General features: G+C 38.3%; 1 protein-coding gene across 2 annotated transcripts in view; it reads left to right on the top strand.

Moving 5' to 3' along the window:
- The first annotated feature begins 5,855 nt into the window (after nt 1–5,855).
- Nucleotides 5,856–13,837, top strand: part of LOC139950029 (kynureninase-like) — a 28,369-nt gene continuing 20,387 nt past the window's right edge. Inside the window, exons 1-7 of one of the 2 annotated variants that reach the window (XM_071948660.1) lie at nt 5,856–6,065; nt 6,608–6,867; nt 7,444–7,564; nt 7,977–8,059; nt 9,474–9,535; nt 10,878–10,949; nt 12,522–12,596. In XM_071948660.1, the coding sequence (XP_071804761.1) occupies nt 6,627–6,867; nt 7,444–7,564; nt 7,977–8,059; nt 9,474–9,535; nt 10,878–10,949; nt 12,522–12,596 (654 nt within the window). In that variant the 5' untranslated portion in view covers nt 5,856–6,065; nt 6,608–6,626. Of the gene's footprint in view, nt 6,076–6,607; nt 6,868–7,443; nt 7,565–7,976; nt 8,060–9,473; nt 9,536–10,877; nt 10,950–12,521; nt 12,597–13,837 lie in introns of both variants that reach the window. The other variant, XM_071948661.1, reaches the window with a different exon arrangement.

Genomic DNA, 13,837 nt, shown 5'->3' with positions numbered 1-13,837 from the left:
TTCTAGGGATCTCGTATGCCAGTCCAGTATTAACCTCATCTGGATCCAAAACCCATAGGTTCCGATTTGTGGAGCATGTCCATTCCAATCCAAGTTGACAACCTTATGTGATTCCTCGGACCCACGACCCCTTCTTCGGACCAATGACCCCCCTTTTCCCCCGGATCCATAACCAGCTGAAGCCTTTTCATTATGCATCTGAAAGTACACACATTAGTTTGTGCAACATGTGTGTTTTTCTGTTATTATTCTTTTGCAAATTAGGAGACCAGTTGAGCCCAAATTTGCACAGATTTGTTATTTTATGCGAATGTTGGGATACACCAAGTAAAAATACTGGTCTTTGACAATTACCAAACGTGTCCAGTGCCTTCAAACCTTTACAGCGTCCTTCGCACCAGTTGCCATGGAGGCAATTTGTTTTTGTCATTTCGCTACCAGATAACGTGTGCACCCCAATAAAGCCTTCCAAGAAATGTCTAATTGCACCAATAAGGCATTAAATTAAATCTTCATTGAATAGTTATTATCTGTCTCGTGGAAGGCTGACTACGGCGTTTACTGTCTTCATGCTAAAAGGTCATTCAGAATAGATCATTTTAAAATTTCGACTTTTTTTTTTTTCTTTCTTTTTTTTTTCTTTTTTTTCCCTCAAAATTTTGGTGGGTGGATGTGCCAAAATAATTAACTAAAAATCGCAATGCAATTTTTGTTTTTTAAAATACATAACATTTAAATGTCAAACAAGAAAAGACAATTAATTACCAAGCTGGCAAACACAAGATGGCAAGATTCATTCCTAACTAAAAATGACTACAGAGTTGTTGGTTTGAGCCATGGAAATGGGGGCGCTTCACGAAAGGGCCAACCCCAGACAAAAATTTTAGGGTGGGCATAATATGTCAAAGATGGCGCATGCGAGCGCATATAGTGCGCGAAACCTTTGTGCCGACGGGGTCCGGGCCCGCTCAAGAGCCCCGGGTGCACTCTAGATACTCTGTGGAGCTGTGGAATGTTGGCCTTTTGGATTTGTGCAAAACTTAAATTTGCATTACAAAACAGTGCAGTATCAGATTTCTTTTAAACGCACGTGTATAAGGACAAGAAAGTCGATTGTCTGGTTACATCACCAAAGTAATACAGATTTGGTATGTTCAGAATAATTGTTCCCTTCCCCCCCCCCCCCCCAATTAAACTTAGAGCACTATAATGAGCGGTTTGAGCGTCTCCGATCACACAGAGATTTTTCTAGAAGTCTTACATTTCTTAGTAGATAATGAATCTCAGAGCGATCTGACAAAAAAACTATGATCATGCAAAGGTTTTACCAGCAGCTTCAGAAAACTATTGTTCCTTTATACATAGTCTCACTTGCACGTTTTTATTAAATGGGTTTGAACATTGTTTGTCTCCGATCACGCTAAATTCAACCATTAATAGCTTCAAAAGCCCCACATTTCTTTACAGAAATAATCCCGGAGCAATATGTACCATACTCCGAAGACGTTGTCAAAAAATAAAAACTGTCCATTGCAAAAGTGCAACACAGAAGCGCCCTCTATCGATGGAATAGTCGCAATGAATAGTGTAGAGTGCATGTACATTATGTACATGGACACTGCTATGTATGGTTTTACCAAATTAATTCCCCAGCCCTGAAAAAAAAATAAACAAAAAAGCAAAGAAAATATATAAATAAAGAAAGACTGAAATAAACTTTAAAATAAAATGACCTAAAATAAACTACAACACACAAATATTATAATAAATAAATAAATAAAATAAATAAATAAATACACAACAAATATAAAACATTTAAAAAATAAAATTTACAAAATAAATAAAGTATGATCACAAAATACAGCAGAAACACTGATTTACTTGAGTATAAGTTTTCGGCAGGGATTTGAACTGATCTGCCACATGCAATGTTGCTGCCCCGCTCAGAACCCTCCCCGCACCCCTATTGTCACCCTCAGGAGATTGAACGACTCGCAAATGAATGGTTGTGAAGTGACTTCAAAAGCTGTCAATTTTTACTTACTCAAAAGCACTGATAAAGATGACCATCCAACTCTTCCGGGTATCAGGCACTCGGGCGATGGCCAAACATGTCAGTAGAACCAACTTACTGCAAACCACACAAATTGCTGCTATGAATTGTCCGGAATTTCAATCTATTTTCCACAGATAGATGATGCTTAAAATCATTCCAAAGGACTCGAAGCAAAGTCTGGTGGTACACAGTTTTACAGTCAATAAGGGTTTTCCTAAATGAAGCCTGAATAAAGTTATCAAGCATGTCAAGTCGAAGGTATAAGCAAAGAACCGATAGTACACCCTTACGTAGTCGAAGCTCCAAAAACAAAATGGTTGCCCATGAAAAAAAACTGAAGCGCATAATAAAAGTAAATTTCTGTTGCATGTTGCCTGTATTTACAATGTACATGCATAGGGTTCCAGACGAGAGGAAAGAGCCTGAAGCCTAATTCAAAGCCGAAGCCGTGGTTTTAAAAAAGGCCTATGCTTCTCATGCTCAAAATTTCACGGACAACATTTCCGCGACCGTACAACATTAAACTCCTTCCGCGCACCGTTGAATGTAGTGCGCGTTTGCTGTGTAAACGTTGAAAATCGAAGGCCAAACACACTGAAGTTTTCCCAAGTTTTCATCATGTTGATGTTTTTGAAGAAACAAATCATCACTTTTGTTAAAAATGTAAATTTGTTTACATTTTCTAACAAGTAAACGCCACGCGTAGAAATATAATCATGAGTAAACGGTCCACCAAGGCAAATTGTTTGTTTTTTACTTGGCGTAATTAACACATGTATAACGGAAGTAATTACCTTGCGACTCGTATGTATTCCGTTGTCTCAATTTACGGCAATTTTTCACAATTTTGCCAAAGTTTGTCAAACCATGGACTAAAGTTGACGCCTTAAACTATATAGACCAACTGGAAATTGTCTGAAGCTGGAACTGGACGAGTAAAAAGGCTGATTTTCGGAAGTGAAAACGCTGCATTATCTCACCCTTTTTCCCGCATGCTGTCCGCCAATCGCCCCGTGCAAAAGCCAGCAACCGCCGCGCGTGAGCATGACGTCTTGCTGGTGTTCGAGACGGTGAGACCGTACAACTGCGGGCAAAGACTTTGACTATTGGCATGCTTGACGGCCAATGTTGTACTAGCACTCAAAGTGTGTGCATCAATACAGTTTTTTCTTCAAGCAGAATGAGGAATATTGTCGTCTTTGTGGACTTCTCTTGACATTTTTTTCTCCTAGCAGAATCAGGAATATTGTCGTCCTGAAACGTTGTGTCGGAGCTCAAGACAAGGTCAAACCTGACCAGGAGGGGTGAGTCAGTGAGTCAACACAAACAAAAACACACCAGGGATCTCAGTAGGGCAGTCAACTCTCATGAATATAGAGAGATACTGTTTCAATTTATTTTTTTACTGCAAATCTTAGAGGACAAACAAAATGTTTAGCTCTGTGTTGAAAACCCTTAGTTTTGTCAACACACATGAAACACTTTTTAAAGTATGTGTACATTGTAGTTTTTGTACACAGATTCACAAGCAAACTCTTCTCAAACCATATTTGTCATTCATGCTCAAGTTTCTGCTTGTGAAACAAGATACTTGTTTACCAAATAAATAGTTTCTCAAAAATAAAGGCACCAATCGGAAGTTGTCAGTGACGATGCAAATGATTGGTACTCGGTTGCAAAGTCACCACATGAAATGCCAAGTTAAACTTATCTTAGGTAAAATTTGAAAGCAATAAAGCAATGAGACAGGTTCAAAGTATTTTTAACAGATAATTAATAAAGGGTGAAAAGTTTTTAAAAGGGAATCAAATTATTATTGTAAACCTCATTATAAACAAAATATGTTGTGAAAAATGTGTTGATCTTTTAATACCAGGATGACAATGCTATGATGTATTTTTGCCAACAAAAATGTGTGTAATAATAAGCTTTAGAAAAACTTTGGTCTCCTTGGAATTAAAAAAGAATACGTGTAGCCATAAATATAGCCTGAATTGGAATGTGGTATCACTATCTCAGCTATTGCTGAACTCGCAGTGCACACACCTGTTCACTCATGAACTGAACAATGATGCGGATAAGTCGTGACCTGTTGTATGCCTGTTGTATAGCTTCCCAGCAAACAAAAACTTCTCTCGGAACTGATGTCATTCATTGCATCAACAAAAGAAACAGTAATACAATTTTCAAAGGAGTTGGAAAAAGAAGAAAACTACATTGATCTTCAACGCGCCTAAAGGGATTATAGGGTCTATGAATTGCATAACTTTAAATGACTGCGGGAAGAAAACTGGAACATTTCAGTTTGTTTATACGCAATGGCAATGCGATGCAAAGGCAAAACTCAACACCAGCATTACTGACCCAAACAATCCACCAAACGAACATTTCATTATGTACACAGACTTTAGGATACAAATAAATGCTGCTGAGGGTAGTTTTAAAAACTGAAAAATAGTCTCTTTTTTTTAATTAGAGAAAGTAGCTACAGGAAGGAAACAAGGTATTGGGTGCTTAGCCCAATCAGCTTTTTTTGTGTTTTTTTCCTTTCAATATTTGTAACAAAGTGAGTGACAACTTGATACGACACGAGTATATACTGAGTGATTGATGAAGCTAAAATTACTGAACCGGTTGATTGAACGAATTTTGAAAATTGTGATCGAAATAGCCAATTAACACTTTGAAAGGGTACTTTCTACAAAAATTAAACTAAACTAAAACATTACAAACATCAAACCTTGCTAATTTCAGTCAAACAGACAACAACGTCTTACGTCAACACGTGACATCTTAGTACGCGTTTATGCACTGCAAACTGGAATTAAAAACATTATGTCATCGCATGTGCTTCAATGAGTGTCCTAAGTTGGAAAGTTTAGCATTTTGCAGCCAAATTGTGTAATTTGTTGCTTTGTTTTATTATGTTGTTTGTGAAATAGTCATATAGAGTGGTTCCACAAAGTATTTATTTTAAGTTTCATAAGTGTAATAATAAATAAGTAAGTATATAGAAAACTGTTTTTTAATACGTAACGTGTGTTCACCAAATTGTCGAAATATACTAACAAAACAATTTATTCCAATAGTAAAGCTTGTTTTGGGGGCTGCGTGCACCTCATTGTGCTATTAATTTGTGCTTTGTTAAAAATCATGTCGTACTAATGGTATCATTGAGGGGTTCACATGCGTATTGTGAATTTCATGAGGGTGAAACAAAATGAGTTTCATTTCAGGAAATAGTTGTCTTTAATTCATGGCATCCAAGAAGTCGCAGCGCCTACTGAAAGTTGCTAAATTTCGAGTAAATCTGCCTCTGGAGAATGAGGCTATTCGCGCGTCGCACGCTTACACTCTACCGGAATTCCATCCACAGTAGCGAGGAACTTGAACTGCATCGAATTCAAGGAATAAGCATTAAATGTTTGAGCTATCTTATCCGTGAGTGACAACTTGATACGACACGAGTACTGAATGATTGATGAAGCTGAATTAACGGATGAATGAAGTAATTGAATGAATTTTAAAAATGTGGTCGAAAAAGTCAACTAACACATTGAAAGGGTACTTGCTTCATTAATTAAACTAAACCAACATAATAAAAGGAGCCGGCATCACGAATAATTCTACCTCCTATGTGACGTGGACTCCGCTCCAAGTCCATGCATCGGTAAAATTTGCTCCCATATTGGTGCCCCCCCCCCCCCCCCCTCGCGACTTGCGGATAAAGACTGGGGGCCAGTCTATGTACAGTCTCGCCGCGCCAAGAGAGGGCGCACACCGAAAACGTGCGGTACGTGACTGTGTGTGGAGGATGGAGTGAGCACTTTTTAGGTAACCGATCTATTCTAAAAATCCGTCAAAGTTCAATTCTCACTCACTCAGTACCTCTGAGCTCTGAGCATAGAGTAAGGGCAGATGCTCTGACTTTCCCAGTCTCATTTCGTCTCATGCTCTCACAGCACTAGTTTTCAGAGCAGATCTCCTGCAGTCGTCACCAGGGTTATACGTGAGTTACGGTATTTACTTTGCTTTGCTTTGTAACAAAAACTCTTTACTTTTATTATTCATGTTATTTTTGTTGGATTGTAAATAAATGTAGGCCTATCGTATCGGATATTGTAACGTGTTACAATACAATACAAAATAATAATATTATTATGTATTGTAATAATATTATTATGTATTGTAACACGTTATAATTATTAACAATTAATAAGGTTGCCTTCCTCAGGCACAAAGATTGTCTACTTTTATCTAGAAATCCTGAGATATCTTGCAATGGCAATGTGATTATTCTCCGATTATTTTTATGGATTGATTTATTTTGTCAAGCTATCTTTATTATGAGAATCATGATCTTTCTTCATTCATGATTCATGACATTTTTGCACTGGAGTGAATTCTGGATAGTGTGTCATTTGTGTTCCTTTTCCATGACATGATGCAGTGATTTGTTTTAAGAGCTTGTTTAAAAACCTTTAAAAAACACTTTAAACTTTAGACAACCCCTTAATCATTCATGCATCTGTTGTTTTCCTATTTATTCAGAAATCTGACTCCACTCATCATGTCATCTACTACTAAACACACTCTATCAAACTCCATGGAGGAACCCAGCACAAAACGACCTAAGGTCTCTGATGATAAGGGCCATGTATCAGCACCATTACAAGAGTTGTTTCAACAGGCAAAGGGCTTTGCCTGCACACTAATGGACCAGCAGTTTGCTAAGTGTATGGATCGTATCGACCCACTGAGACATCTGAGGGAAGAGTTTGACATACCAAAGATGAGCACCATCCCAACAGGTATGGATATATTATAACTAGTTTTTATCAGGCATGATATAGTTTTCTACTTTAGTCTGATTTCACATTTTGTTGCCTTGGGAAAAATCAGACAATTTGTGATTAAAAAGCCTGAAATGTCCAGTAGTGTACATGTAGGTCAGCCCTTGTTCTCAATAAAATATTCCAGCTTTTTCCCCATTGAACAAACAGGCCTGTATGCTTCTTTTTTTTAAAGGGCAAGGGCACCAAGGCATTTTCTTCTTTTTGGGGCATGCAATCGCCCACATTACCTCCATGAAGTATCAGGCCTGAACAAACAGATGCTTGTTTTTCAAAGTGCATGTTCACAATAACGTCTCAATGCGCTTTACAGTGGCCAATGACATTCCTTTAATCTTTCTCAGCTCCCTTGAGAGTATAATGCCCTGAGCTGCCGCGGCGCTCCAGTGGCTTTTCGTGCACAATGTCAATCTCTGGAAGTTACCCCTTTGTACTAATGGTTGAAGAGAAGCAACTTTCCCTTTGACCTCCAATGAAAGGCATCATTGACAACAAGTTTGCCAGCAATTGTTTATCTGTTTGTCTTGTTTACAGTGGACGAATCTCTAGTCAACATGGCGGATGATGGTATCTACATGTGTGGAAACTCACTTGGTCTGAAACTACGATCACTCAAGGGACTCATAGATGAAGAACTGGACAAATGGGCTAACATGTAAGACCTCAAACTTACCAACAGTCGTCTCTTTTTTTTAAACAAAAATCTTATTAAAATTATTATTTTGGCACCCCCGAACAAAGATATTGACAAAATAGGGACACTGCCAATATAGGGCTAGATAGCTCAGTAGAGCGCCGGCACGTTAATCCGGAGGTCGTTGGTTCGAATCCCACTCTAGTCAATTCTTTGTTCAACCCCAAAAATCATTTCAAAATTTACCCAGTCAGTTTCCCTTGTGGTTTATATTGATATCTATAACTATTATGCTACATGTATGTATTGGGCATGACTTTGCAGTATTCTAATAGGTTATTGGTAGTGTTGTTGAGTTTGGTATTCTACAATATCGTAGTGCTCAGCCCAAAATAATTTTGATTTTGTCATTATTTTTCTTTTCATATTTCAGGGGTGTTCTTGGTCATATGTCAGGTCGTATGCCGTGGGCCATGTCAGATGAACTCATACAGGCTAAAATGGCAAAGGTCGTAGGTATGTTAAAATGGGCATGAAACTTTCCAACCAGTTGGTGTTTTTGTTTTTTCTTAATTCTTTTTTAACCACTTTGGTTTGGTATTCCGACAAAAAATTCTGTGCTTCTGTAAAAGGACAACAATGTTCTCATAAAAACCACTGTGGATGTGGTTTTATCGTTCTCTTGTGAGAAAATCTGAGTAAGTGTTAACCTTGAATGGAAAAACCATGCCCTTAAAGACACAAAGACCAGTCTTCTCACTTGGTGTATCTCAACATATTCAAAAAATAACAAACCTGTGAAAATTTGAGCTCAATTGGTCGTCGAGGTTGCGAGATAACAATGAAAGAAATAACACCCTTGTCGCACGAAGTTGTTTGCCTTCAGATGCTTGATTTCGAGAATTCAAAATCTAATTCTGAGGTCTCAAAATAAAATTTGTGGAAAATTACCTCTCTCTCTCGAAAACTACGTCACTTCCGAGGGAGCCGTTTCACACAATGTTTTGTACTATCAACAGCTCCCCATTACTCGTTACCAAGTAAGGTTTTATTCTAATAACTATTTTGAGTAATTACCAATAGTGTCCACTGCCTTTAAGCCACTGCCCAAAATCTGGCATGGTTCATTGTATGCTGGAATTTGGGAATGTTCGGACTTGTAAACAAGCTCAATGCAATGATTAACAGCTTGTCCATTCTTTTCTGCCATATTTGAATTTGGTAAAAGGGAGATGCTGAGCATATGAATCCCAGTGCCTTCTGTTCCTTGTGTAGCATGGTAGGTGTATGTTGGTGTATGTCTGTGCACACGACACAATGGAACAATTGTGGATTATCATGTCAGCAGTTCAACTGACTGCAAACAATTTAGGGCACTCCAGAATTGTTCTGGGGAGGAAACAAAACTTCCCCCATTTCAGTCAGTTGAGACAAGTTTAGCACAAGTTTATGTACACATTACACATCATCCGACTTGAAGTTCTTAGAAAATGATTTATGTAGCTGACCCCTAATTTGAACTCAGTGGTTGTCGGAGTAGCGAGATAAAAATGAAAGAAAAAACACCCTTGTCACACAAAGTTGTGTGCTTTCAGATGCTTGATTTCCAGATCTCAAAATCTAATTCTGAATCTGAGGTTTTAATCAAACTTGTGGAAAATTACTTCTTTCACAAAAACTATGTTACTTCAGCGGGAGCCGTTTCTCACAATGGTTTATATTATCAACAGCTCCCCATTACCAAGTAAGGTTTTATGCTTAAAAAAAATTGAGTAATTACCAATAGTGTCCACTGCCTTTAAAGAATCATGTATTTTGTATAGTTTGTGTTTAAATTTATTTCTCATAAATGTCCAATTATCAGTCACCTTTATTTGTCAGTTAAATGAAAATGATTTACACTTTGACATTGATTTCTTTTTTTTTGCAGGAGCAAAGGAAAATGAAGTGGCAATTATGAATGGTTTATCGGTTAATATTCACCTTTTGATGGTAAGTGTATCATGAACTCTCCCACTCTCTTCAGACTATTCAATTTATTTTAAGCAGGGAACAACTACTGCAGTGAACTGTGTCCAGTGCACTTTTATGAACCAAACCAAACAGCATCCACCATCCAAGGTCATTCCCATAAAATGAGGGCAAGTTCCTGGCATTGTTAAATTTTTGCTGGTATTTTTGGGGACTATTCTATTCATGCTAATCAATTTTTGCGAGGCATTTAATCTCTTGCACACCATTAACTTTTTCTGCAAATTTATGGTATTGTTATTATTTGCTAGTATTTTTTAGAACTTTTGTATTCAAGGATCAGTCTTTAAGCTGTTCAATTTTTGTGGGGCATTAAATTCCTGACAATGCTTTTGTTGCAAGGCTTTATGCATTATGTCGGTTTTATGGGCATACAAGCTACATAAGGTACACTGCAGGCCTGTATGCTTCATTTTGAAAGGGCAAGGGCACCAAGGCATTTTCTCCTCGGTAAAGGGCACTACACCCAATGAGGAAACTGTAGCGTTTCAAAAGCACCTTGCCAATGACTAGGGGGCATGGAGGCAATCGCCTTGTTGCCTTTGCGAAGTATCAGGCCTACATTTGTACATGTATACACTGTCTGAATGTTCACCTCAACACACAGACACATGTACATTAGTCTGTACTGCACCAAAAACTCTTTGCCAAAATTTAGAAAATGTATAGACGATAAGACCTATGTTTACATTCAAACCTCCCTCTTTTGACAAAACACTGTACATGTCATGTTTTGCCGGGCAAAAAGAGACGTAGTCTTGGTAAGATTGCGTGTACTTTCGAGCTGGCTGCGAAAACACAAGTGATGTCAGAGGTCACATCGTCATACGCACAAAGTTATATGCAGACAGTGTTTGTCTTCAATTTCCAAGCCATCAAAATGTGTAGTGCAATTTTTACTGCGCCAATCAGAACACCTGTGTGCCTTGAGAGTTCACAAATGTCTGGATAAACAAACGTCTTCTGGGCATGTGGTTTAAAGTCGTGCGCTTTTTTGGTGTAGTGAGACGTAGAATATTGCAGCTTATACATCAACATCTTAAACTTGTTGGTGCAGTCTCTTTAATTCAGTTCAAATCACATTTATTTCCATACGGTCAAAAACACAGCATTACAGAATATAAGCATACAGAGTAGTTAATGGTTTTTACAGTCAAAGAAAATCAGTATATAGGTCCATGCTGTTCAACTTACTAGGAGAATAACAGCACTTTTTAAAACTGTTCTTTACCATTATCATATTTAAATATATATTTTTGTTGAAATATTAACTTATCAATATCTTTTCTGTTTATTAATGCAGATTTCATTTTATCAGCCTACCAAAGAACGCCATAAGATCTTGATTGAAGAGCATGCATTTCCTTCAGATCATGTAAGTACCATGAGAAACTAGGGTTGTACCCGCTGCCAAAGTATAGGGTTGGAACTGCCTCTATAATAATATCAAAGTCTTATATAGTGCACGTATCTACCAAACAAGGTACTCAAGGTGCTGAGTATAATTATACAAACTTTCAGAAATATAGGTTATTACAGTGATGAATTTGAGACCCAATTAGTTATTACCTTATAAGGGTTTACAAGGTGCTACGGCGCATACAGCACCCACAGTCAGGAACACCGGGGTGAACCCCTTCTCTTTTTGATAAGTGCTTTGTGTTACACAACACATGGGACCAACAACTTTACGTCCCATCCGAAGGACAAAGCAATGGTTAAGTGTCTTGCTTAAGGACACAAGTGTCACGGCTTGGGATTCAAACCTACTCTCTGCTGATCAAAAACACCAGAGTTTGAATTCGGTGATCTTAACTGCTCGGCCACGACACTTCCACAAGCTCCAGGCCTGGAATAACACGGAGGACACAAGAGGCCACGGCCTTTGTTCCCCTGGTCTTGGCCTTGGTGCCCATTAAAAAAATTCTCACAGATTTTAAATATTTCCAATGCAAGTGACCTTTGAAAAATGAAAATGGCCTTGCCCTCTCAAAAATGAAATCCTGGTCTAAAGCCCTGTGGTTTAGTGGTAAGACTAGATCTGCTCTTGCATGGCGAATGTCTTTGGTTCAAATTTCGTCCTTTTTACAGCTTTTTTCAAGGTGCTTATAACACATAGCACTGTAGGGTAAATCCCAGTCCATACTTCCTGCAAATGCGAAGGCTATGCAAATTTGACGTGAATTTGTCGTGTGTTTTCGCAGTGATATTCGCAAGAGAGTTGAGCACAACTCAACCTCTGCAAATTATTTGTGGCAAATATGTGACGTCAACATTCATATCGCATTCGCATTCGCAGGAAGTATGAATTGGGCTTTACACAAATAATAGTCTTTGTAAGAATGAGTACTTCAGTACTTCTCCTATGCTATGATGAAAGGCAAATTGCCCTAATCAAAACTCTGCTGCTCGAGTTGTCAGCCACTCATCACCCCGGCAACATATCACCCCACTAATACTCTCTTACCTGTCTTCAATGGTTACCTGTCTATAGTGTCTTCTTTGCAATAGTATAGTCACCTATCTTTAATGGTCATCTGTCTGTAGTGGCCAGCTGCCCATAATGGCAACCCATCCATAGTGGCCAGTGTTCTGGTGGCCACCAACCCAAAGTGTCCTCTCTTTCCATAGTGGCCACCTGTTCATAGTGGCCATCTGTTATGGGCATCTGTCAGTATTGGCCACCCGTCCATAGTGGCTGCTGCCCAAAGTGGCCCCCAGTATAATAGGGCCCTATAGGTCACCTATATGTAGTGGCAACCTGCCCAAAGTGGCCAGCTACCCATAGTGACCATCACGGTAAAGTGCCCACCTATCTGTAATTGCTACCTATCCATAGGGGCCATCTATCCAAAGGGGCCACCTGCACGTACCTCATGTCCCGTAACTGGCCACTTTATCCAGCTTTTGACTGTTATTCCATTCATTCTCTTTTTCTCAACTGCAGTATATAGCAGAGTCACAGATTAGACTCAAGGGTTTTGATCCTAAGACAAGTCTAGTCATGCTCAAATCAAGAAAGGTAAGTAATCATATCGTGTTATTTGCAAATATTTTGTTGTTTATTTATCATAGAATTATGTATGATTTTTTGTTTTTAAAAATAAAACCTGATATCTTTGATTGTACCTTGTAACACAAAGATGATGTTTCATTGACTACAATCCAGAGCAATAAAAACATCCTACAAACAGGTATTTCTGCTCGACTTCCTGGCAGTTTTATTCCAGACATCAGTTCTTGACAATACACAAATCTAAACACAGAAAAACATCTCTAGGCGAGCGGGTTTTCCAATCTTACTGTGCTGGCGCCCTCTACTGGCTGATTGGCTTGAATGTTACAATATAAGGTTAAAATGTTGAAAAGAATTAGTAAATGATGGCATAAATATATGGTACGATACACAAATCTAGACACAGAAAAACATCTCTAGACGAGCAGGTTTTCCAATCTTACTGCAGGGGGCCCCACCAGCAACTAGCTCCACTGCAGAGCTGTGCTGGCGCCCTCTACTGGCTGATTGCTTACAATAAACCATTAAGTAAAAATGAAGAAAGAAAAAAATATTTATTTTCTAATAATGCTTATCTGACAAATAATCTGATCTGTATTTTTAAGTTAAGTTACAAACACAATAACTGTCTGAATATAAATAAAGTATGACTTGATGTTGCAATTAATTGCTACAATCGAAAATTCAGGATATTGTACCATAACAAAATTGAGGGACCAATCAATCAATCAATCAATCAAAGTTCATTTGTAGAGCTCCAAAATCAAGTGTTTGTTCTCAGGCGCCAGTCAAAAACCTGGCGAACCAGTAACAATAAAGCCAACTGGTCCTGCTGGCTAGTTGAAAAAAAGTTAAGGCCAACCCCTGATGCATTGTTGAATAATTTTGAACTTCGCTAGAAAACATTTCTGTTCTTATGCCCCCATGTGGTTGAGATTCATGCCTAATGCAAAATTCATGCAAAATGTGTAATTGGTTTTTCACTATTTTCTCGTGACTGAACCAGATGGTCGATCGATCTCAAACTTCTCCAGGTTTGTCAGTTTATGTATGTGGTGGATTACATTAAGTGCTTACACTGCCAGCAACTGATTTGTTAGCAAAACCAATTCTGTAATGTTCTTTTAAGGTGATCCCCTGGCTTTCGCCTTCCATGTTGTATCGTAATTTTAGGTGAGATCCCTAGCTACACAGCAGTTAACGGTTGAATGGTTTCTGACTGGCAACCCGAACAAAGATATTGACAA

This window comes from Asterias amurensis, chromosome 17 (assembly GCF_032118995.1).
Source record: "Asterias amurensis chromosome 17, ASM3211899v1".
NCBI classification, from domain to species: Eukaryota; Metazoa; Echinodermata; class Asteroidea; order Forcipulatida; family Asteriidae; genus Asterias; species Asterias amurensis.
The sequence above is the reverse complement of the archived record's forward strand: the minus strand, read 5'-3'. Positions and strand labels throughout refer to the sequence as shown.